At 41.8% G+C, this 27,025-nt stretch overlaps 1 protein-coding gene across 3 annotated transcripts in view; it reads right to left on the bottom strand.

The window, feature by feature from the left end:
- CDH4 (cadherin 4) overlaps positions 1-27,025 on the bottom strand; it is a 653,967-nt gene that overhangs the window by 237,198 nt on the left and 389,744 nt on the right. For all 3 annotated transcript variants that reach the window (XR_002887781.3, XM_005302930.4, XM_008178578.4), the window contains exon 3: positions 6,004-6,227. Coding sequence is in view for 2 of the 3 variants with exons in the window: in XM_005302930.4 (XP_005302987.2) it covers positions 6,004-6,227 (224 nt within the window). In the remaining variant the exon portion in view is untranslated. The remainder of the gene's footprint in view (positions 1-6,003; positions 6,228-27,025) is intronic.

Here is a 27,025-nt window from a genome sequence, read left to right as displayed (position 1 = left end):
CCCAGACTCATCAAAGGCACATCCTGGCTGGCAACGGCGTAAACAAGCCCTATTCTGAACAAATCTCTTCTTTCTTATTGAGGTATTTCAATCTTTTATATATGTGATCCAAGGGGTGGAAAACACTTTAGACAGCCAGCAAGGGTAAAACTCCACAGATGATAACGTAAGGGCAGTAACTCGGGAAAATAGCCTTAACAGTCAATTGGCACTGATTCCACAAGATTTTCATGTTCATGGTGTGTAGCAGCTGATTCTACATCTGGTTCCTGAAAGAATGCCAAAATGAGATAGGACGTTGCACAACGTAGGCAGGGCTTATGTGAGTATTGATTTTTTAGGCACAGATATCTCTACTTTTTCGCTTGTGCTGGTGCATATGCATGTATTTTCAAGGTTTTAGTTGCACAATTTCCATTGACTTCACAAAATCCCTCTTCAGTTATGAGAACTGGGGAGGACAGGGCAGGAAGACAATAGTATTTACAAAGAGAAAAACTGAAGTAAAAACAGATTTCTCCTTGGATAAGTTACTGACAACAACAAGGGTTGCCATAACACTTCTTGTATCCCCAACCCCTTCTGCTGTGAACTCTCTTCTCTGTTTCCGTGATATCAATATTAATGTATAGAGTGATAATTACAGAAAAATTAAATACAGTAATGAAGAGAAAACAGTCTGTCACAACTGATTTCATGGGTTTCAGCACATATGTATAAGGGGGGGGGGGGGAAGTTCAGCTTGCCCTTTATGGGCCAAATCCTCAGCTGGTGAAAATCAACATAGATCCACTGACTTCAAGGGATTCAAAGAAGTGGGTGGAGAGGACTGGTATGATAGACAGCAATGAGGATCTCAGTAACTGCACTTTGTATAGACTGGAAGGGGAGGTGTGGAAGGCTGGGAAGTAGATGGATATAGAATCATCCATAGTCTTTAGGAAGATTTCAGGGTGTGCACATATGAAACATGGGGTATTCTGAAGACTGATATCTTCAGCTCTATCACTGTTTACAAGCATATAGTTTTCGTCCTTTGCATTTGGTTAATTGAATATGCATTTGATAGAAAAACATAGTACACGTTCTTAGCAAAGCCAACAATGCATAGCTAATTCCAGATAAGTAAAGCCAGCAAGCTTTGTTTTCTTCTAGAATATTATCCCACTCAAGTTTATCTTTTCATAAATGCTGACGTGAGCTATAAGGGCCTAATATTAGTTCCATAAACAACAATTTCTTGTTTGCAAACTATACCCACAGGTCCCATTGACACTTTCAATTGCAACAACAGCCAGTCAGATGAGAACAGTGTGAAAAACTTTATCTTAGGTATTTACTGTTATGCTAGAATATCGCTCAGTTTCCTCTGGGGTAATTCAGCACTCCAGTGGGAAATATGTGACCTCATTTGCATTTTCTAATTGAATTGCTATCAGGTTTCCTGCAAGACTGAACAAAAAAAAGTTCCTACAGTTACTAACACCACTTGTACTCACCAGAAAAAAGTTTACCTTCAGGTAGTTGCTAAGAAAAAAAAATTCTCTATGGCTCATAAAATGGGTTTTATACTTACCGTGACTTTTATCATAATCTAATGAAACTTAGATTCTGTAGTTAAAAGCCTTGTATTACAGTGGTGAACACTGAAAATTTGTCAGGCCAGCGATGCCTAGGATAAATAGCTGTTACCTCATGTTTATGCAGCATTCCTTATCGATCCTTCAAGAATGAGGTTATGTTATCTCTAAGGTAATTAGCAAATTTTATGGGTGTAAAACAAAAGAGAGGAAACAGAGCCATAGTGTAAGTGTTGCTCAGCTTTAAAAATGTCAGTTTTCACCAAGCGCAACCATGCTGCTGTTACTGAGATACATGGATAATAACAAAATCTCGAATTCTCCGGTGAACAGCTTGCAGGTAGACTGCAGCAGCAGCACAATGCCCTTCTGAATTCAATGGCAGCCTCACTGCAGAGCAGCCGTCTACCAGCACGCTGTCCATTGAGAAGGCTTCTCAAACACCATGATGTTTCTGTCTAAGCTCCATCTATGGCCCCTGTTGTCACAATATTTGAGTGCCTCCCAATCGTTAAAGAATGCATCCTGACAACACTACAGCAGGGGATTCAGGGGGCCTGGGGCAAAGCAATTTCGGGGGTCCCTTCCCTAAAAAAATAGTTGCAATACTATAGAATACTCGTGGGGGCCTCTGCAGGGCTCGGGGCCTGGGGCAAATTGCCCCATTTGCCCCCCCCCCCCCCGGGCGGCCCTGCACTACAGAGAGGTAGGGCCGTGCTATTATCTCCATTTTGAGTGACTTGCCAAAGAGCCCACACCCAGAGAGTGCATGGCAGAGCAGGGATCTGATCCTATGTCTCCTCAGTTTCAGGCTAGTGCCCTAACCACTGGATCAACCTTCTTCTCTATAAGGGTTGCACTGTAGTAACCATTAGGACCCCCACCTTTTCATGTTCTCTGTATGTATATATATATATATCTCCTTACTATATGTTCCATTCTATGCATCTGATGAAGGGGGTTTTAGCCCAAGAAAGCTTATGCTCAAATAAATTTGTTAGTCTCTAAGGTGCCACAGGTACTCCTGGTTTTTTTCTTTAGGACAAGCTAACTTTTGAATGGTGCCCACTCCAGGTAGGCCAATAATTTCCTTATGGAATTTTAATTCGTTGATAATTCTGAACCAAATTTTGTTTCCCCTTTCAATGAATATGCTGGTGGGTGGGGTGGGGGTGGGGATGGGGGTGGGAAGGGGCGGAGAAGCAGAGGAATATGACACTTCTATTTTGCCCAGTATACCTCTGCAAGAGTCAGTCATAGTTGGTCTGCAATCCCCAAGGACCATGAGGAGTTACAGGTCAGTGCTAACCAGCCCCAAAGGGGATGTCTGTATTAGGAATAAAGGCCAGCAAACTCTGATAGCAGAGGGCTGGGTAAGAGACTTAATACCAGCAATGTTTAATGATCCAGGAGCTACAGATCACCTACACAAAATTGCTCACAGATTTCCAAAGTAAAATGGATGATTTTGATGGTCTACACCAGTGTTTCTCAACAATTGGTCCGTGGATCGGCATCGGTCCCTAAAATCTCCCTGACACAATTTAGGAAGGCAGCAAGCCGGTCCCTAGTATCAAAGAGGTTGAGAAACACTGGTCTATACCGCATCACAGATCACACATAATGGTTTGTTGTTCTCAGGAAACATTATTGATATTTATTTGAAGTCTTGCAGGTGAATCGGAAAAGTCCCTAAAACAGTTTTTGTAAAAGCATTTTTGCTTGAGTCGTATTATACCTTATAAAAATACATTTCAAATCTTTTCCCGTAAAAGCCATGAAATGCTGGATATTAGGGTCGTGGCCTGAAACTGGATATTGTTGGTTTTTAGCACCACATTGTTATCTTTGAAAATAATCTCATGATGTTGTTCCTTTCTTTGGTAAACAAAGTCTTATTTTGCTTGCAAAAAGCATAAGGATTTAAAGAAAACACAAGTCAGATGCCTGTGATGTGGCACAATAAAACTGTCTGTGACCTTGTCATTAGTCTTGTTTTCCACAATTTTTCAGCCTCAAACTATACACTAATAAGGCTTTTAGAAAGGAACGATATGAATTTTAAAAAGCTGTGGCTCGTTCTATCTTGAACCACAGTTCAGTTTATATTAACATTAGAGGAATTTCCAGTCAAATATTTTACTAAAGCAGAAATGTGCATTCTCTGGGTTTTCCCAGAGTGAGAAGAAACTGTAGTACAGAGGCTGCATTACTTTGTTCCCCAATATTTAATCACTGTTAGAGAGAAATGGGCTTTCATTTGCAGAGCTTTGTGATGAATAGATTTTTTTTTTCAATTCATTGGCAACTCTGAATTTTTTTAAATCACTTTTAAGCTCCAACACAAAATGAAATTTTTCAGAATTTTTAACGAATCAAAAAGTAAAACAAAATTTGTGCATCTCCAAAATGAAACATTTTGATTTGATTTCAAGAGTTTTACATATTTTTGTTTGGATTTTCTAAAATAAAATTAAAGGACATTTTTGAAAGAAAAAGTAATTTTGAACCAAACCATTTAAAATGTATCATTAGGAAAAATGTCAAAATGAAACTGTTTGATTTCTTAGGATTATTTTTTTTCAACTGAAACAATTCAGTGAAACCAACACAAATTTGTGGAACATTGAGGTGTATCTGTATTTTTCTCTGAAAATTTTTACCTAGCTGGATTCTTTTGATATAATGTACAGGGCTTAGTTATGTCTTGTACAAGACAGAGCAATGCTGCAGAAGATGGAGCAGGTGGTATATGTACATGGCTCAAAGCCTTGTAAAAGTTCTGGGTGGCTACAGAAAACAACTCCATCTAAGTGCTTTCTATCATGTCTCCCTGTAGGTGAAAACTGTCCCAAAAAGGATGGGAAGGAAGCAGGACTGTGACCGCCCAGAGAGGACTGGGTGTACTTGGGGAGTTAGAGGCACTGTCATAAAGCACGGAGAAGGACTGTGGCCTCTCTGAGCTGTCCCTGTGGTGGGGTGGCTCTGTACCATTGTCGTCTACACTACGAGCTAGGATTGTGAGTCCCTTGCTCACGTACACTTACTCGCGCTAGCTCTCATTGAGTTAGCGCAGGCGTAAATAGCAGTGTCACCGCAGTAGCACTGGTAATGGCAGTGGAGGCTCAGCTGAGCCATGTGTGAAACCAGTAGGTATGTACTCAATACGGCTCAGCCATGCCTCTGCTCCTATGGCTACACGCTAGTAGCTCACTGAGAGCTAGTGTGAGGATGCGTACACAAACAGGAGAAATCACACCCCTCACTGAGGCTTGGTCTACACTACCCCCCTAATTCGAACTAAGGTACGCAACTTCAGCTACGTGAATAACGTAGCTGAAGTCGAAGTACCTTAGTTCGAACTTACCTTGGTCCACACTCGGCAGGCAGGCTCCCCCGTCGACTCCGCGGTACTCCTCTCGCCGAGCTGGAGTACCGCAGTCGACGGCGAGCACTTCCGGGTTCGACTTATCGCGTCCAGACTAGACGCGATAAGTCGAACCCAGAAGTTCGATTTCCAGCCATCGAACTAGCGGGTAAGTGTAGCCAAGGCCTGAGGGAACTAGAGAGTGTTGCTTATGAGTCAGAAACAATGCTCCAGCCCTTGTTGTCTTCAAAGAAAACAAGCTAAAATCTTTTCTCTTGATCCTCACTGTGGGAGCACGCTGCATTTCCATGGGACTTTAGAGACAGACAGATTGTTCATTGCAAGACATTTATTATTATAAAATCACTGTAGAAAACTTCATGGGTCAAATTCCCCTCTCAGCTGCAGCAGTGGAAACAGAGTCAGTGGTGTTATTCCAGATTTACATCACTGCACCAGAGCAAAATGTGACCCTGGGTGTTTTGAGAAAAGGTTGCATTTAAGTTCTGGAAGGCAGTAGGTCACGGGGTCTTATTGCTATTCATTCATTCGAAGGCTTTATTTCCAGTGGAGGGACAATCTTAACTGTAAACAGCAAAGAAATTCTAGTAGGAAAAATTCTATAGACTAAAAAGCTTCTCTATATACCGGTATATCAGAACCAGGTGATCACTTAAGACTATAAAAGTATGAACTGAGGAGTTTATTCTCCTCTCTAGTAACACTAAGTGAAAGCACATGTGTCAGCAGAAGAATATACTGCTAAAGAATTGTTCACAAGATGTTGGCCATGGCTTGTGGCACTACCTATTTGAAAACCTGCCCTTTAAATACAGTCGTACAATACATGTAGTTCACATTCATATTATGTGCAACTTCTTTGAGAAATAGGCAACATAACAGGAAATAGGTCTAGGTATATTTAATCCTGCCTCAGTGCATGGAGATGGCCTAGATGACCTCTTGAGGTCCGTTCCAGCTCTACATTTCTATGATTCTATGAAACACCACAAGAGGCAATTTTAATCAAGGAAAGATAGCCTTAAAGGCCTTTACCTTGTGTCCATTGTGCTGTGTTTTCTCCCCAACCAGTAATCTGACCATTGTCTCCCATCTCTCTAGGGTTTGGTGGTTCCATGCAGTTACCATAAACACTGTCTGCTTCAAGGGGATTTGCACCTGATGGGCAGCATATATGGTCCCATCTGTCCTTACTTTGAAGTCCAAGTTGTTGGTTTCGAACCGAATTCCGTTGTTCCCAGGACAGTCACTAAATTTCACTAGAATAGGAGGCAAGAGACAGAGAACATGCATATCAGATAAAAAAAGCAATCAAACACGAGTTTCAGACATTTAATTTTCAACCGCACGCTCTATATCTCTAATAACCATCAAGGAAATGATTTAACTGTTTCTTTGACCTTTCAGGAATGCTCTTGTGCTTTATCTCCATCCCCAGGGAAGAAGCTGCAGGCCATTTTTAAAGTATTTGATACAGTTTCATTCGATCTAAAACACAGCTGTTCCCCATTTCCACAAGTGGATTTCTCCCTTGTCACCGTTATCTTTTACATTCAACTAGAGTCTATTACCCCACTGTGGGTATTCTTTAGACAAATGTATTTTTTTTGCCCAACCCTTCAACAATTTACCTATGAGACAGATATGTATAGATGCTCAACTAAAATTTAAACACCTGTAACAATTCCATTATCAGAATAATAAAAAAATATTTTTTACACAAAGACAAATTTTAAATGTATCCCTCTGCTGGAGTTGGATAGAACTGTAATCTCTCGCTGATCTGACTGTTCGGCATATTACAGTCAAGTGAAAGAGTTGGAACTCTGAAACAAGCTACAAACTGCAATGTACAGTCTCTCTCTCTCTCGCTCTCTATATATAATCAGATCAAAGTTCTCTTATTAATAAATCTTTGTGTATTTTTAAGTAGAATTAATTTAAAGATGAGATTGAGAAGCACTTTTTATGCATGCCATGCTGAATATCACAAATGTTAGGTTAAAACCAAAACAAATCACCCCATATTAATTAAGCAACACAATTGACAGATTAGATAAGATTTGAACTGGCAAAGCACAATATTTTTGACTGCTCCAAGAAGCCACCAGAAAAAAACATACACTATCAAAAGAAACACATTACAGCAGTGAAAACATTTCAAGTGTTGCAAATGTGTTACAGCTATCTGTCTTAGGTACTTATATGACTGCCATCACTGTCCTATGTGAGCACCTCACAATCTTTTATGTATCTATCCTCCTAATACCCCCCAAGAGGTCGGACCCCTTTTTACACAGGGAATAGAGACAGAGAGACACTTAAGATATGTCTTCATAGCAAAGAAAAACCCATTCCCCTGAGACTTGGGCTGTGGGGCTGTTTCATTGCTGCATTGACTTTTGGGCTCAGTCTGGAGCCAGACTGCCTGGTGGGAGGGTCTAGGTGAGTCAGCTGGCATGGGCCAGCCGCAGGTTTTTCTTTGCTGTGTAGACATACCCGTAGGATTTTGTCTAGACAGGGACACTCAGGAAAATTAATCCAAATTAACCAAAGATATGAATTTAAAGTGGATTAGCTCAGCAGCATTAAACCCCTGTGTGCATACTCTCATTCAGAACTAAATTGGCTTTCATTCACTATAGCTTAATTCATTCTGGAAGTGAATTAAACTAAACCAAATTAAGGACTCTTTAATTCTGAACTAGAGCACTCAAACAGAGGCTTTAAATAATCCACTTTAAATTCAGACCTTTAGTTAATTCAAATTAATTATCCTGAGTGTCCCTGTCTAGACAAGCCCTAAGTGACTTGCCCAAGGTCACACACAAAGCCAGTGCTGGAGCAATGAAGTGAATCTAGGTCTCCTGAGTCCTAGCACCCCAACCACTGGACCATCCTTCTGCTGCATTATGCAAAGTGCATCTCTAAATGGGTTTAGTATCGAGATCATTTCATAACGGTGCTGCTTACAAAGGCTTTCCAGATTATATATTTATTTAAACCATGTTAGTACATTTTTAAATCTATATGCTGTTGGAACTGTCAGCTAAGGCTGCCATAAATTATGAGGCACCAACAGCAAGTGTCACATTTTGCCGATAAAAATACTGGATAAAGTTACCTAGTATTAAAAAAAAAAAAACGTGGGTATCAAAGCAATTATAGTGGGAGGATTTTGTTTTTAAGCAATTTCACTGTCACATTTTACATGATTTAATTACTGTTTATTCCAAAACCCAGGGGAAAAAAGCTCCTCACTGTTTTGTTTTATAAAGTGTGTTATTCTATGACTTCACCTTTCATTGTTGCTTGGTTTGCAGTAAATAACTTCTATGCCTGTCTCATGTGGAATATTTCAATTTAAACCTCTCCCCAGTTATCTGTGCCTCCCACCTCCGTGATACCAAATATCTTTTACATAATAGGAGTGGTCATCTTCTGCATTGCTATACATTCAAACAAAAATAATGACTTGGTTTATCTAAGAAATAGAGTATTACGTTATTGTTAGCTTTATTTTGGTTATTATGGGTACGTAACTTTGAACAGCTCTCTACAGAGGTTTGGAAAGGGAGGTACAATCCCTGCCTTTTAGAGTTCACAGTCTGCATCAAACAGACACTGACACAGGAACCAAATACAGGAATTTTCTGCGGCCCTGGCTCTGACGTTCTTGGTAGTCTCAGGTCCAGTCACTGATGCCATAGAAAATGGAAGATGCGCAGTAGCTTGAAGCTCAGTTCTTACTAAGGCAAAACTTCTGCTGAGATGAACAGGAGTTTTGCTGGGGTAAGGGATGAGGAACGACTATAGAATTAGGCCTTACATGATGTCAATAAAAACTGGAGGTTGCCTCAAGCCGCAAAGTTCTGATGTGGAACTGAATCACAATGTTCTCAACGTCTGTGGCTCTTTGGAGTGAGAGTTCTAATTCAGGCCCATTGCATCTTGTTAAAATCCTGGGATCACTTTGAATTACTGCATATGCATATAGAGACTGAGCCAAAACCCACTGAAATCAAGTCTGTCCACTGGCTTTAGACTAGGCCCATAATGAGGAATACCCTAAAGTGTGAATAAGTATAAACATGTAAGGTTTGCATGGCATCACTCACAACCCAAGCTATGTTAGCACCAGAAAACCATTAAGTATTTAGCATTTTAGGGGGAGATTTCAATGCCACTATGGGATTTAGAGACTGACTTTCAATGGGACTCCTGGTCCTAAATCCATTAGGAGCTTTTGACAATCTTCCCCCAACTCTCAGCCATGGTAAATATGTAAGAACACACTCAGGGCATGTCTATATATTTAGTTTGCAGCATGCTGGAATGTGAATCTACCCCTCACTAAGTGTCCGTGTAAACCCTGTGGACGTGCACTAACAGTTCCTTAGTGCATTTTAATCTACTCCTGTTTCAAAGCACTATTAGTGCACAGCTGGGCCCACATGGGCAGTTAGTGAGTGGCAGGCTAGTATAGGGTAGATTTGCACTCCATCTTGCTGCAAACTAAAGCTATGTCTACACTAGAGAGCTTACAGCGCAACAGCTGTACAGATGCAGCTCCACCACTGTCAGATCTCTCGTGTAGCTGCTCTACACCGACGGGAGAGGGCTCTCCCATCAACATTATTAAACCATCCCAACGAGTGGCGGTAGCTATGCCGGTAGAAGAAGCTCTCCCACCAACCTAGCGCTGTGCACACTACCATTTATGCTGGCAGAACTTATGTGCTCCCGGGGGTGTTTTTTTCACATCCCTGAGTGACATAAGTTTTGCTGGCATAAGCGGTAGTGTAGACATGGCCTAAATGTTTGTGTAGGCAAGCCCATAGTGTACTATAGCTGTATTATTGCCATTTATTTATTTTTATACTGCTCCCACCCAGCACTCTATGTACTGTACAAACGAAATCTGGGAGCATTATTAGCCCCTGATTTACGTATCACAGAATCATAGAATATCAGGGTTGGAAGGGACCTCAGGAGGTCACAGTAATGGAACTGTAAACTCTAAAATCCAAACAGGCACAGTGATAAAATTGATATATAAGAAAGAAAGAAAGAAAGAAAGAAAGAAAGAAAGAAAGAAAGAAAGAAAGAAAGAAAGAAAGAAAGAAAGAAAGAAGCTATAGTGGTTGCCTTTTATAAACAATTAAATGCTTAGTTTGATTTCATTTAAATTTAAAAAAACACAATGTACAATGTGAAAACTCCCTTCCTATATGTACCTATTGATTCAATATTCAAAATACTTAAACATCTGTTTAAGACACAGTGCACTGCTCCAATATGCTGCTCTAGTGTCATATGTCACTGTGCCGACTTTTATGCTCCATTATCTGAAAATGGCTACCTCTTAGACAAAGTCCCTCTGTGATTCACTAATTGCTTCCATTAGTTTAAAACAAACTCGACTAGACAGAGAGAATCCTGAGAGAAATTAAGACTAATTTTTTAAACAAGCAACCTCTCTGCTCCACTTTGTTCCTCTCAGATACAACAGGTAGACAAATACACAGAGATTTATTAAACACAAGGCAGTCCTCCCCAACTGAGATCTTAGAAGGGCAAAAAGACAGAAGACTTCAAGGAGAGTATGTGGACCTCAGCCCAGCAAAACAGCCTGAGTAAGTATAGTAGGCCAAGTTCATCCTTAGTATCAGTTTATTAGCTTCAAAGGAGAGACATTAGGGCTGCAGTTAATTTATTGTGAGGACTATACTGTGAATCCTTCACTCAGACTGGTGAACAGTTACCTACTCCATTGTGGCTATGGGGGTATCGGTTTACCAATGTCAGGGGGTCACCATCTGGCTCATTTGGGTCTCTCTTATGACTACTTACATATGCCCTAAAGTGCTGATCTAGGATTGATCTGAGAGATGCCAAGGACACTGACTTCAATGAGAGGTGTAGCCACTCAGCCCTTCTCAGGATCAGGCCCTGAGTGACTCACACTAATGCTTTTGGTAGCACTTTCCTGGCTCATCATGCCCTCCGATACATACCAATGTGTTTATACCCTACATCTGATGACACATCATGATTGTGACAATCTACACTATTATGGTCACCATTTTTACAAAATTATGATAAATCTTGTCAAAGCTTAAATTTTCAATGATTAATTCCCGGAGGGGCTCCCCTCCCCCCAAATTCAGTGCTCCAGGCTTTAGCCCTCTAGGGGAAAGGGGAGGTTCCGGGGCTCAGGACTTCAGCACCTGTGGTGCACGGCACAGGGGCTGAAGCCCTGAAACCTGGCGCCTCCCACCGGTTTGAAAATATTTACTGAAGGTCCGCTCTGGTGGACTCCGGCTGAATTTAAGCCCTGAATCTTGTGCAAAGTATGCCCTGTGAGGTATCATTGGAAAAGTTATAATCTATTGAGCACCACTATCCTGCTAAAATGTGTGTATCATCATTGCATTTGTAGTTATGAAATTTTGTTCTATGTTTGTTACTGAAACATGTTGTGAGTCTGAGGAATGCACATAGAGCAGCCCCTCAGAGGTAACAAATGATAGTGAACAAAAACCTTACATGTCAAGCCTCACATACACAAAAGGTGTTAGCAAAAGATTTGCAATTCACCTGAGAGATGCTACAAATCTCACATACAGCACAGATGGAGTGTCTGCACCCACGCAGGGGGATATTCCTAAATGCCAGGTGAAGAGTATGAATAAGTGACAGTGACATCACCACTTCACCTCTCCTCCCCCACCTATTTTGAAGGCACCAAGATTGTTTGGAAGACAAAAATATTTGAATTGGGGGAGTGGTCCGAACTGGAAAAGCTTTCCAGTGAGCACAGACTGCTGTAGGCTTTTAGGTAAGAGAAGCCTTGTTGCTTCAAATTTGACTTAACCTGATAAAGTTTAGGAAATAGCTTGCATTTTTTTATCGTTTATTTCCTTTTGTAACCAATTCTGAATGTGTATGTGTATACCACTTATAATTGCTTAAAATCTATCTTTCTGTAGCTGTTAAACTTATTTTAACATTTTATCTAAGCCAGTGTGATTTTGATTGAAGTTTGGGGAATCTACTCAGGTTACAAAGGCTGGTGCATATTTGTACCCTTTGATGGTATGATGAACTAATTAACGAGCTTACTCTAGTCAAGGAGGTCTTGAGCAGTGTAAGACGCACATTTCTGGGGTGCAAGGCTGGGGTTGGGGGAATTTGCAGGTGTCTCCCTGTATACAGGTTTCAGAGTGGAAGCCGTGTCAGTCTGTATCAGCAAAAACAACGAGGAGTCCTCGTGGCACCTTAGAGACTAACAAATTTATTTGGACATAAGCTTCATGGGCTAGAACCCACTTCATCAGATGCAACCTGAGGCACGAAACCTAGCCCACGAAAGCTTATGTCCAAATAAATTTGTTAGTCTCTACGGCTGCCACAAGGAATCCTCGTTGTTTTCCCCTGTATACAGTTTGTGAGTGGCTGAGAGAGCCTGCATATAACTTTGGGTGTGCCTTCACATACTAATGTCTGTGTGAGAACAAAACCTGAAGGAGCTGCTTGCCACTAGCAGAGCAGTGAGAGGAGTACTTTGAGCAAGATAGTTAAGGGGCACAGCAATTCCACAGTCCATATTGTACCTTGGGGCATGTCACAATTGTACATTACAAAAACTGCTTCAGTAAATTATGGAAAGCACAAACAACATTGCTGGGAAAAAAATCCTCTCTTGGATTGTTTTATCCGCTATTTAGATCACAATTGCTGTATAATCTCTGCTGTGGACTCTCAGGTACCTTTTCAAAGGGGTGTAGAGGGATTCAGCCAGACAAGTCAAACTTTAATGAGCGTTGTACAGCTAAATACTTTGAAAATTTATCTCACAACAATTAAATCCAAATGTCTTTAATGGAAAAGCCCATCACACAGACTCATTAAGATTGAAAGGAAGGTATGAATGTTTTATGGTCACTAAAGAGATGAACTTGTGTGAGGGATGGATAAGATTGTCTCAGAGTTTTTGCGTTCACCTTAGGTGGAGGTTGGGCCACAGTTAAGGTAGTTTCAGGAACTTTAACAATGCATTTTGCATATTTTATGCCACAAGGACTCCTCGTTGTTTTTATATATATATTAAAATTTTACAAATTACAGTCCATTAAAGTTAAGCACTGGTTTGATTGCTTTCCTGAATCAGGATGTCTGTATATACTGTATGAAATAATATTACATTTCAAATAAAAAATACAGCATGCACCTTATAAAATGAACTTTACATGATGCTCCTATGGAATACTGCCTCATTCAGGGTTCACTTGAGGAGACAAGCAGTGAATGCTACAATGCACTGCTCCATTCAAAGTGCACGTTACTCACAAATGAATGCAGCAGGGTGCCACAGAATCCACCCAGTCCCTAGGATTTGCAGAGTTTGTGGGTGGATATCATTTTTTGCAGGACAGCAACCTTCAGCCACCAATAAAATGCTGTGGGGGAATCTCCGGGAGTAGATCCTTTTGGATATTTCCTCCCCATGCCCAATTTTCACAGAGTTTACAGCAGAAGGAAGGAACTTCCTTGTTTGTAGGAAGTTTCAGGGAGCCAGGGGAAAATGTTTCACAGGTCATCGGTGACTGAAAGCTGGAGACTACAATGGAAACGCTTAAGCGACCTTCACCATAGCTGATGCGACTGCTCCAATCACACTATACATACTAGCACACAAAAATGCAAATATGCTTCCATGTGGTATAGCAGAATTGCTAGCACTCTACTCTGAAACCCTATTATCATTACACACACACACACTCCTCACCACAAAAAGAGCATGCTTTTACAGGATTTTACAGAATTTCTATAGCATTTATCTTGGGGAAAAAAGCACATTACTCTATTGTAATAAATACTACGCCAATCCATCTTTTAAAATTCCTGCCTCCCCATTTTGCTTTAATTGATACAGAATTAAACTTTAAAATGTACATGATGCCCAATAACATTGATCTTTTTTTCTATAGATAGCGCTACATTTATGTCATTTGCAGTTGATGCAAATCTTGAATTAAAAAAAGAATCAAAAGACCACTGGCTATGTTTACCACACTCAGATCTCTGTGGACTTGAATCTATCTTTCTTTGACCAGTTTGAAGTCTAAGGAACACTGTATGAATTTAACATTCAAATGCAGCGGCATCAGTAATTAGGATTTCAGATAAACAGCAGAGCCCCACATCTATCATTTTTACAGGATGGAATTTTTTTTTTTAATATACTGTGGATAAATGTTCAGTGATGCTTATCGAAAGCTTATGCTGAAAACACCATCAAATGCTGGATGAAAAGAAAACCAGTAAGGCATCCTCATTAGCAGACTTTTAGGTTTAACCCTTTACCCTCATCATTTTTAATTGCTTGCTCTATGAAAGGAGGCAATATGACAAATCTGATATGGCGAAACAGGTACTGAATGCCAGGCAGAGAAGTTGCAGCAGTCTGCAGCAGACTGCCTGGAATCTAAGGAAGAAAAAAGTTGTATCTTTCTTCAAACAGGAAATGGTGTAAAAATGCAACAAGTTTATGAATTGTGCTTTTTTTTATTATTATTTAGCTTGTTAGGCTAACTGGACAGGCTCAAATGATCACACAGTGAACATGCAAGATTTTCTGTCCACACATTGAACTTGTTGGACACCAAAATGCCTCAGAATTGGTTTTATGGGGGAAGGTCTGCTTGCATTTAATTTGGCCATGGACACTATTCACCAAAAAATTAGAATTAAGCCTTATCCTTCTGAGTTCAAAACAGGATACATTTTTCTCATTTAATCTTATTTAACTACAACCGCCACTTTTTGATAAGCCAGACAGTGCCACATGTCCAGGAATAACTCTGCACCTTTGCCAGGAGTTGGACCATGGCAAAACAGCAACCTGCAGTTCAGGGCACCGTCCCCCAGGGAGCACTATTTTCCACCATACAGTACTGTCCAGTAAAGGCAACCATACTATCAATGTAAACCGTTCCCTTGGTTTTAGCCAAAAGGCTGAAAAATGACAATGTAAAGCAGTCTCCTTTCTCCTGGACTTGAAAGAGTCATCTTACAAATTCTCCTACCTACACTAATATGCAAAAGTACACTCTGCCTTAGGAATCAAACTCTGATCCATTAACTGCTCCCCAAACACCCCACTTTCCCTAACAGTGACAACGGAACAGTCCATTAACTATTTAATTGTATTTGCCTCCTTTTCGTTTCAGAAGACAAGGCTTAGAAGCCAGAAGATACAATTGACAAGTTCATCTCTGTACAAACGGTGCCTTTATTTAGCACTACGTATATAGCAATCTGCATGGAACTTGTAGGAAGGAGCACCGTTTCAAGGAGGGAAAAATTTGGAGACCAGCAAGGCAGTCTGTTTGCACAAGGCTTGAATGCTAACTGAAGTTGTAAGCCAGTTTCATTTTACAGGCATGGCGCGCTCTCACGTTATTACCCAGCACAAGGTGCATAAGACATATAGTGTAAAGGTGTCTCTTTTCATAGTCATTCTTTGTGCGATCTTTAGCAAATCACTTGCCCTCTTGCTTTGATACTTGTAGCCCAATGCTACCATGCATCTGCATTCAAACCTCCTATTGATTTCAATGTAGGGTAACCAAATAGCAAGTGTGAAAAATCAGGACGGGGTAGGGGGCAATAGATGCCTATGTAAGAAAAAGCTCCAAAAATTGGGACTGTCCCTATAAAATCGGGACATTTGGTCACCCTGTTTCAATGAATCTTTGTACAAGGAATGATGGCAGAACTGAGTCTTTAGGATATACATTAACAGCCTTTGTTTTTCATATTACAGTGCCATCCATGAGCCATTTGGAGGAGGCTAAGCTAAGAACACTAAGACTCCGTAATCAGAAAAGAGGTCACCATAACAATTTTAATCTCCCCTTATAGGTATTAGTGGGATATTTATTGCCCCAGACAGCATCTATCTTCTGAAAAAAGGTGTGAGACCATTCAGTCAAACAGGCAATCTAGCTAGAAAATATTCTTGAGTATTTTATAAGTAAGTACATTGTATTTATGAGTGGTGTTCTTACAATCTAGCAATGTTCATTAATCAGTAATGTTAAAAAAATTGGAGTATGTCTCATTGTAAAGTTTTATTTGTTTGAAAACAATGAGTGTGCAATAAATTTTTCGGCCAAATTTTCACAGGTTGCTCGATCAGACCTTTATTGGTGTTCATGCAATGACATGGTACCTATATGACTAAGTAGTATTACACCCATCTTAAATATGAGCAAACTGAGGTCAAGTGAATTCCCCAAGGCCCCATTGTGAGCCTATGGGAAAGCTAGGAACAGAACCCTGAAATTCTGACTCCCAGTTTCCTGTTCAAATTGGTAGATCACACTGCCTCATTAACTCCTTTATGATTATACCAAACCTAGGAAATGAAAGTTTGGACTGAAAACATGTTAAGTGACTTCCTCCTGCATGCCACAAAGCAAGGGGAGCAGATTTTTGCATACCGATCCCTCTCCCTGAAAAACATATTCCTTACTTAGCCTAGGAAAAAAGGGAAATGGACAAGCACCAAATATATGTTGTTTTATCCACCCTATTGTTAAGAAATCTTGCGGATAAATACGAGAAGTTTAGTTTTATGGAGCCCTTCTGGGATTGTTTGGTGTGCATTACAAAAGCTAATGGTGCCAGGTTGAAGAGAAGATGAGAACGTTGGAATGAGATTCTGTTTTCCTTTAGCCTGAGAGAATGCATTTAGCTCTATGCAATTTTTATTATCTCTAAAAAGTACTCTATACAGGTGGGACAGTCTTCTTTATAGCATTCAGAGATCTGACTGGTAATACTAGGTTTTTAAAACAATATACAAATACTCAGCAATGCCATTCCATTTACAGCAGCTGCAACGTAAAAGCAAAATAAAAAAAACCTCTTTCTCCCTGGATTGTTTGTAATGAATCTAATGCTATAATCTAATACCATAACTGGATTTTTTTCTCACACAGACAATGAAATACCAAAAGCTCTCCTTGCTTTGTAGAAGACAAATCATGCATAAATAGAAAAAAATGATAGCACTAAAACCCGATAAAAACAATGGTTTGTTTTTTTTTTTTTTTGCAAGATATCAACCTGATGTAACTAATTTTATGCATTACATTTTCAAGAATGTCCCCATTAAAATATTGCACTAATAAACTCTGAGTGTCTTTATTTAATATTTATAGCACTATGGGCAAAACAAAGTCTACTGGTAAAAGGAAAAGCAGCAATTCAAACAACGTTGTTGGTAAGTGTGTGTAATGATCATATCCCTGGTGATCAGGTTTGACAGCATGCAGTTTAAGAAAACATTTTGATATGGCATATAAAGTGTGTGTGTGTGTGTGTGTGTGTGTGTGTGTGTGTGTGTGTGTGTGTGTGTGTGTGTGTAAGAGAGAGTTTGGATTATTAACTAACTGTCCTGAGTTTAAAAAACACAAATGAAGTATCAGTGGGTAGGGAAAAAGAGCAGATTATGGAAGGTTATATCTATAATCGGTCTCCTTCTGAAAGTTGTACTTCTATTTGAAATGTATAACTCTTATTAGGAAATCCCACTATTTCCCCATCCAAATGAACCCTCCATCGCTCCCAATATCAAAAAGCTGTGCATCTTAATTTGGGAGAGTGTTTACGGAGCCCTCGTCACCACTCTAACAACTAATGTGACAGGCGAGAATTCCAGATGCTGATCACAGAGGCTGATCTGAAATGGCTCCATCATTTACAGGGAGAACATGGTTAATTCCTAATGACTTGCTCTTGATGGGCCCAATCCAATGCCCAGTAGTGTCACTGAAATTGATCAACTGCAACAGATGTTGAATCGGGGGTGGTTTTTTCCCTAATTTTTCTTCCTGAGAGGTGGTTTAAGTCAAATATTTTTGTTACCCGTTAGAAGAAAATAGGGGCTCATACTTTTAACTTGTAGGTCCAGCAGTATCCGAAAGCTGTCCCTGTCTGATGGGAGGCCTGTATGAAAAACGTCAATTTCCAAATGGACAAGTGCTTCCACACACACAATCCAGTGCTGGGAACCACAGCTGGGAAGCGAAGGACTTAGTTATTCAGCTCCATCTATCCTCTGACCCTAAGGATGATCGCTGTAAGGGCTAGTCTACGCCAGAAGCGCTACAGAGGCGCAGCTGCACCGATGATGTTCTCCATTGATGCGCTCCCGTCGGCACAATAAAACCACCTCCCCGAGATGCGGTAGCTATGTCGGTGGGAGATGCTCTCCACCAACATAGCACTGTCTACACCGGTACGTAGGTTGGTGCAAATTAAATCTCTCAGGGGGTGGCTTATTCACACCCCTGAATGACATAAATTATACTGATATAATCTAATCTAGACAAGCCCAATGTGTCATTGAGACACATTCCTGGCAGGGTGGGGACCCTTTCGCTGCTGCAGTCTATGCTGCTCCTGTTCTGTGAATCATCCTCTCCAGCTGTCAATCTAGAACTTTCCACAGATAGTTAACTGATTTAAAAAAAATGTGATGAAAAAAAAACATATCCCAGTGTATGATTTGAAGAAAACATTTGTGTGATAAGCCAGGAAATTCCTACTCTTTGCTCCGTGGGAGTCAATAATACTGTAACCTGTGGCAATTTTAACTAATCTCCTTGATCAATCTTTCTTTCTCTGTCTCTTGACAATCTCTTCCACATATGTCAATATAGGCTTGAAATATTGCATACTAGCAGCTGTCACAATGAATAATGCTTACCTTACATATAGATGGTTAGACAGCAAATTACAAAACATGGCAATATGCACCTTGTCGTGTCTTCATTTTGGCAGTTAATTATGGACATTACACATACTGTCCCAGTAGATTATATGCAATCTTTGTGCTTATGGTCAGGGCTGGCTCTATGTTTTTTGCAGCCCCAAGCACAGCAGTCAGGCAGCCTTCGGCGGCACGCCTGCGGACGGTCCGCTGGTCCCGCGGATTCGGCGGCGTTTCTGCGGGTGATCTGCAGGTCCCGAATTGCCGCCGAAGCCGCGGGACCGGTGGACCTCCTGCAGGCATGACGCCGAAGGCTGTCTGACTGCCGCCCCCCGCAGCTTGCCGCCCCAGGCACGCACTTGCTGCGCTGGTGCCTGGAGCCGCCCCTGCTTATGGTCACTAATATTTGCCGGTCTGGCGTCAGCTTAAACCTCCTTTACACTTTAGTGTATGACCTTGTACTAAACACACTCTTATTTATGTTCTTGTAGTCTTCAGCTATAATGAATCCACATATACAGTATGTACAATAGCACAAATTGCATCACATTTGTAACATATAGTATACTGGGTTAAAGTGATTTCACCCATTTCTCAACTGGCTCCACCAGTGTTTCTCAACCAGAGATACATGTACCCCTGAGGGCACGCAAGGCTCTTCCAACGGGTTACTCAACTTATCTAGATCAGTGTTTCTCAACCCAGGGGGTTGTGGGATGGGTTTAGGGGGGTTGCAAGTTCAGGGCTGGCATTAGGGGGTGACAAGAGGGGCAACTGCCTGAGGCCCCACAACACAGGGGGCCCAGCGAAGCTAAGTTACATGTTTCAGCCCCAGGCGTTGGGCTTCAGACAAGGCTCACAAATAAAAAATATGCTCAACTATCACAGTGAAATGTAAGTAAAATATTTATATTCCAGTCGATTTATTCTTTAATTATATTGGAAAAGTGACAAAGTAAGCAGCAATCGTGGGCTGTGACACTCTTGTATTTTTATGTCTGATTTTGTAAGCAAGTAGTTTTTAAATGAGGTGAAACTTGGGATATGCAAGACAAATCAGACTCCTGAAAGGGGTACAGTAGTTTTGAAAGGTTGAGAACCACTGGGCTACGATACTGAAACAGTAAACAAGAAAGTAAAGGCAAAACTTATTCCATTTGACATGGCTGGTAAAAAAAACAACACTTTTTTCTGATTGTAGAGAATTCAAAAAAATTAGATTTAAAATTTCAAAGATCATCCTCTGTTTTGAGCACACAAATTTGTGCACTCACTTTGGAGGTGCAAACATGGATGCACACCCTATACAATTTCTAAGAACCCTGTGTGCATTTTACGTATGATAAAGTATATTTTGCACCCACAAACACCAATGCCTTTCATAGGTTTTATGGATGCAAGTTGTAACCCCTGCTTATGCACAGGTGTTAACTATAAATAAAGGAATTGTGAGAGCTGGATAGAGGCCCCAGTGCCTAAATCCCTACAACACCTTCTCTAGCTTTATAACTACTTTGGACAGATCTTGCCTATACAGGATTTCAGTTCTCACTGGAATACTGTGACCAGATGCAAAGAACAGGCACAACACACTTTATCACATTGAAATTTGGATTTGGAAAGGAAACTGAACCATCCTGTTGCTCTTGTAGTTAGCCAACAGCTATGAAGAGCTGGGAGTGCATTTAAAAAAACAGCGGATATAGTTTCAGATCCAATTCCCACTTAAACAAAACCAAGCCAGCCTTATCGTAAACAAAAATCAATTCCCAGAAGGTGCCCACCTGTCTCATTCTCACCTGTGCTATTTTCCATTTATTCTAAGACAGTTCAACTAAACTAGGTGTTTTTAATGAAGGAAATGTACATTTCCCTTTGGGTTTTGGAATTGGAGGGGAATAAAGGCACCCTGGAGAGAGTGACTATAGTACATAATAGAAAAGATGAATCACAGTAGCAGCAGCCAGACATCCTCTAACTAATTTTCAGTAAGCCAGGAGTTGGTCCAGTTAAACCAGGTTCCTTGCTGTACATTAACATGCTTTATTCAGGTTTTCTTCCAGAGCGAAAGTATCAGCTGTAGACCCCAAAGGCTTTTCTATTTAGGATCAATCAATCTACCTCACTGCAGTGCAAAACATATGCTGTCAGCTCTGGGGCTAGCTCAGAAAAGAACAACAGTAGAAGAATTTCTATATAAAAATTGACATGTTCTAGTAGTCGGTATGGGGATGCTTTCAACAGTATCGCTTATTTTTATGGGATTAGAACTGAGCACTGGCAAAGACAATATTTCCCAAGGTCCACACTCTCTCACTGGTATTTAGGATTCAACTAGACCTGTGCTTCAGTTCCAACCTGTGGAGCATTGAGACCAAGGGGGATAAAAAGCCTTACTCAGAGGACATCAGGGTAGTATAATTTTAAATCAAAGGGTCACTAACCCATTGTGCTGGGAAACTGTTCAGGGGCAATAGATAACATTGTGCTGGTGACAGATCAGTAAGGGATTCTGTTACCCCCTGCCTTGTAACTTTGCGGTGTCTTAATCCTGTATTGCTAGGCTCAGATTCTTGACGCCAGCAGTCAGCCTACTAGCACAAAGGTCCCACCCTGGCTTCCATCACCCTAGTTATTCCTTGCAGCGTGACCCCCAACAGCCCTTCCAGTCCTGAGTCTCCCCAAATCCTTCTACCCCGAGTTCTTAACTACCAGCACTCAGACTTTCCCCTCTGGTTCATCACCCACGCAGGAGTGAAACCTACCCCGTTAGCAGTTCACTTTGGGATACACACTCCACACAGTTCGTACACCAGAGTACTACTAGGCGTTTAAAAAAAAGTTTATTTAATAGAAAAATCACAGATTCAAAGATGAACTAGTAAGGAAAAGCAAACATATACAACTTACACCGAAAATAAACAAATACGCAACCTCAGGCGTCACTCTTCTATATTAGACAAATTCCCTTTTCTAACAGTCGTTACCTATTGCCCCTGAACAGTTTCCCAGTTTATCCCCTGTCAGATAGAGGGGATCCAGTGTTTTGCAGACAGTGTCCCTCCTCGATGGTGGCCCTCAGTTTCTGGCTGTCCTTCACTTCAAACCTCTTATCTTTTAGGGTTTCAGGTTTTTTCTTTCTCTCAGACTATGGTGATTTATGGTGGGGGAAATGTCCTACTCTTAGTTTTCCAGGACTGCAACTTTGTTTTCACTTTGGAGTTGTTTCAGTGTTTTCCCCATTAACTTGAACGGTCCACTATGGTCTTTTCCTGGCTGGACAATGGATGGGTACTTGAAGTTAGTTTCATGTAAACAGCTCCTCCCTGCTGTCAAGTGTATTTGAAATTGCAGTACGAGTCACAAACATACTTTTCTATATACATAAATACACAGATTTAAAACCATTGTCTGTATACTTATCTCTTAGTGACCATAAAGTTCAAAACATTACAAGCTTCACAAAAGACCTTACTTGGCATGGTTTTAAACACAGTCCCATTGGATACAACCAGTCTATTTATAACTGACCTCGGAACCGATTGCAGGAGTAGGCTGGTAAAGTTTGCGGATGATACGAAGGTGGGAGGCGTTGTAAATTCGGAAGAGGATAGGGATATCCTGCAGGGAGACTTGAATGAACTTGTGAATTGGAGTGTCAGAAATAGGATGAAATTTAATAGTGAAAAGTGTAAGGTGATGCATTTGGGGATGACCAATAACAATTTTAGTTACAAGATGGGGACGCATTGGTTAGAAGTAACGGAAGAGGAGAAGGACCTAGGGGTCCTTGTAGACCGCAGGATGACTATGAGTCGACAGTGTGACGTGGCGGTGAAAAAAGCCAATGCTGTCTTGGGATGCATTAGGCGAGGTATATCTAGTAGGGATAAGGAGGTCCTGCTTCCGTTGTACAAGGCGCTGGTGAGACCTCATTTGGAGTACTGTGTGCAGTTCTGGTCTCCAATGTTTAAAAAAGATGAACTCAAACTGGAACGGGTGCAGAGAAGGGCCACTAGGATGATCAGAGGAATGGAAAACCTGTCGTATGAAAGGAGACTAGAGGAGCTTGGGTTGTTTAGTCTGACAAATGGAAGGCTGAGGGGGGATATGATTGCTATCTTTAAATATATTAGAGGGATTAATACAAGGGAGGGAGATGAATTATTCCAGCTTAGTACTAACGTGGATACGAGAACGAATGGATATAAACTGGCCGTGGGGAGGTTCAGGCTTGAAATTAGACGAAGGTTTCTGACCGTTAGAGGGGTGAAATATTGGAACGGCCTTCCGAGGGAAACGGTGGGGGCGAGGGACTTGTCTGGCTTTAAGATTAAGTTAGATAAGTTTATGGAGGGAATGGTTTAATGGTAAAACATAGTTGTCAAGGAAAACCAAGCAATGGTAGGTAAATAGCATAATGGCTAAAAGGGGTCAGGATGGAGACTCTTGCCTATATGCTCGGGGTCTTACTGATCGCCATATTTGGGGTCGGGAAGGAATTTTCCTCCAGGGCAGATTGGCTGAGCCTCTGGAGGTTTTTCGCCTTCCTCCGCAGCATGGGGCAGGGATCTCTAGCAGGAGGGTCTCTGCCGATTGAGGTCACTAATAACAGGATTGGGGACTTCAGCAGCAGAGTCCAGGGAAGGGGAGGGGACGGTTTTATGGCCTGCAGCGTGCAGGGGGTCAGACCAGATGATCATAATGGTCCCTTCTGACCTTAAAGTCTATGAATCTATGATTCAATTGCTTACTCTTTGGGGTTCAGACCCTGTTCTCCCCTTGTGGTGTCTGGACCCTGATTGTCACACACATGCTTGACATTTTCAGTGGAGCAGCTCCGAATGTGTCTCTTATATTATTGAGGACATTGCCTATCATGCTGACCAATACTGTCTCAATGTTTCCTTGTACTGCCCCATCTCTCTGTTTGTAACCACCTGCTGCCTGTCTTTCGTCTTAGGCTATGTCTACTTCTGTCGCTCAGGGGCGTGAATGAGTCACCTTCTGAGCGACGTAAGTTACACCAACCTAAATGCTGGTATGGACCAAGCTTCTCCTACCAACATAGCTGCTGCCACTCTTTCGGGGTGGATTAATTAAGTTGATGGGAGCCTCTCTCCTGTCAACTTACAGCAGCTACACTAGAGAGCTTACAGCAGTGGAGCTCCATTGGTGCAGCTGGCCACCTAAGTTCCCTGCAAGCTGCGTGGCCATGCAGCAGCCTTCTTAGCACCGTGGAGGTGCTCAGGGAACCTGCCTGGGGACCTGCCCCTCCCTTGGCCCCAACCTAGCCCAGCCCCCAATCTGCCATGGCTGGGGCACCCCTATCCCGGCCCTGACCCAGCCACGGCCGGGGCGGCCTGGCCTGGCCCGAACCCAGCCACGGCCTGGACCTGCTGGGAGAAGGGTGCCTATCCTGTGACCCCAGCCCCGGAGCTGCCGCCATGGAGCGAGGTGCCTCTCCCCACCAGCCCAGGTGCTGCTGCGGGGAGAGAGAGCTGGGGGGAGTTCTCTCTCCCCACCGTAGCCCCCGAGCATCATCCTGCTCCCCAAACCCTTCATCCCCAACCCCACCCCAGAGCCCGCACCTCCAGCCGGAGTCCTCATCCCCTGCACCCAACCCTCTGCCAAAGCCCTGAGCCCCCTCCCACACTCTGAACCCCTTGGCCCCACATCCACCGCATGAATTTTGTTATGTGCACCAATCTGAAGGTCATGTGTCACACAACACCTCCATATTGGTGCACATAACAAAATTCATTTCGCACATGGGTGAGAAAAATTAGAGGGAACACTGCTGGCCACCAGATGCACCAGAACGGGGGGGGAGGGGAGGTCAGGGGGGCCATGTGTCATCACTTTTTACTGGCCGTAAGGTCAAGCGCCGGGGGCAGGGGGCGGAGAGGAGCGAGCAGGGGGCGGGGTCTTGGGGGAATAGGTGGCGTGAGGGTGGAGCCTACAGAGCTTGATCAGCTTGATCAGATGAGCTCCTGCAGATGAAGTGTTTGGGAAAAATACTTCAGTTTCTCTGAAGAAAAATACATCAAGTCACAGTTCATGTCATGGTACAATGAGCATAAATGACGCATAAGGGCCTGATTTACCACGGCACGGATCTCATTTTATGCAGGTGTAAGTCCACCATAGTCCGTGGGAGTTCCATTGCCATAAAGTTGGAGTAACCAGTGGTGAATCGGGCTCAGCAAATATGGTGGGCACCATCAAAGAACCAACATATGCCTAATAGTTACCACATAATGGTACCATATAACACATTTTCCCCTCTAGCCTGGTTTGATTTCATCCTTAGAATAGGAAAGCTCTTGGTAACTCTGTGCTAGTTGTTGGCAAACGCTGAAATTTTATGGGCAATCACTGTATGAACCTGGCTCTTAAAATTCCACACCTTCATGCCATAGTATTGAAATTTACTACAGCACTAATGAGGTCATTTTGCTAAGTAGAAACAAATCTCTGTCTGCTGTACAGGAGAGTTTGGGTTCTTCGATTAAGCAGCAGTAAATGAACCCACATTGCTTTTGGCCTTGTTGCAGGAACTCTCTATGATTAACTCTCCAGATAAGATGGACTGATTGACCTCATGGATTAATCAATGAGTTTTCTCTGCTTCAGAGCAAAGGGCAAGATGTGAGAGCTACCTGCAGTGGCATGTGTTTTAATTATTATTACTACAGCACAGAATAAAGAAATCCCTGTGCGCTTAATCTGTAGGAAAAGACTTGAGGTTCTACTTCTTAGCACTAATTTTCATAACACTTGGTTTGTCAAGCTATCTATGCAGGGGGATGTTATAAACATCAATAGATGTTGCAGGGTGAGAAACGCAGACAGTATGGAGATGCATACTTGGGAAATAATAATTTTAATACTCTGTGGGTAAACGAAACTAATTTAACCCCAAACATCCCGTGCAAAGCGTGACACCATGTTCACCACTTTTGTAGGGTTAGGATATATTTTGTGCAAAGCATGCCTTGTGAGGTATCATTTGAAAAATCACGATCTACTGAACATCATAGTCCTGTAAAAATGGATGCAAAAACATTGTATATGGAGTTATGAGATTCTGCTATATGTTTGTTACTGAAACATATTGTGAGACTGGGGAATGCCCACAAACTAGCCCCTCAGAGACACAAAGGATTGCCCACAGGTGTGAGAAAACTATTGCCTGCTAACTGCAAACAAAGGATTTACACGTCACTTCCGAGACAGCACAAACTGCACGTACACAGAAAGCGTAAACAAGAATTTGCAAGTCGTCGAAGGATGGTTTGCAGAGCATGTAGGCAATGACCCCAGGACCCAGCAAGGAATTTTCCAGCACAAGGAGTTGGGGTATAAAAAGGAGGAATAAGGGCTTCTGGTTCCCTAGGCTCCCCCATCTCACACATAAAAGCAAGATTGTTTGGAAGACAAAGAGAAGCATCATTGAACCGTGGGAGAAGCGGTTCCAGGCTGAAAAGAGACAGCCTGTGAAATATATTGCAGCTTGCGGTGAGATAAACTGTTTTGCTTTTAGAATTATTAGCCTTGGTAAAGTTTAGGAACTGTATTGTGATTTAATCCTTTTATTTTTGTTTGTAACCAAGTCTGACTTTTATGCCTTCATCACTTAAAATCGATCTTTCTCTAGTTAATAAACTTGTTTTAGTATTTTATCTAAACCAGTGTGTTTTGACTGAAATGTGTTTGGGGAATCTCTACTCAGGTTAACAAAGGCTGGTGTATACCCATTACCCTTTGATGGCCTGGTGGACTGATTATTGAGCTTACACTGATCAAGGTGGTCTTGAGCATTGTAAGACTCACATTTCTGGGGTGCAAGACTGGGACTCAGGGATATGCGGGTTTTGCCCTGTATCTGTTCATGAATGGCTGGCAGAGCATTCATGTAACTTTGCTGGTGTACCTTTACGTGCTTATGGCTGTGTGAACGGAGCCTGGAGAGGCTGTTTTCACTAGCACAGCAGTGTAAGAGACACCCTGGTCTGGAGAATTAAGGGGACATTGCTGTTCAAAAGTCTAGCTTGTACCCTGGGGGATGTCACACAAAGAAAGTCATCTACAGCACTAACATCACTGTTTCTAGACCTTGACCTGTCTGAGACCTCATTTGCTAACCTCATGGAGATTTCTCTTGGGTGCCACAGATGTACACCTTTTCCATCTGGTTAGTATATAAAATAAAGCAATAGAGAGCTGTAGGAACTTTTAAGAAAGGGAGGTTTGATAGAGACCCGTTTC

This window comes from Chrysemys picta, chromosome 13 (assembly GCF_011386835.1).
Source record: "Chrysemys picta bellii isolate R12L10 chromosome 13, ASM1138683v2, whole genome shotgun sequence".
Classification (NCBI taxonomy): Eukaryota; Metazoa; Chordata; order Testudines; family Emydidae; genus Chrysemys; species Chrysemys picta.
Note: the sequence above shows the minus strand (reverse complement) of the source record. Positions and strands in the feature narration are given on the sequence as shown.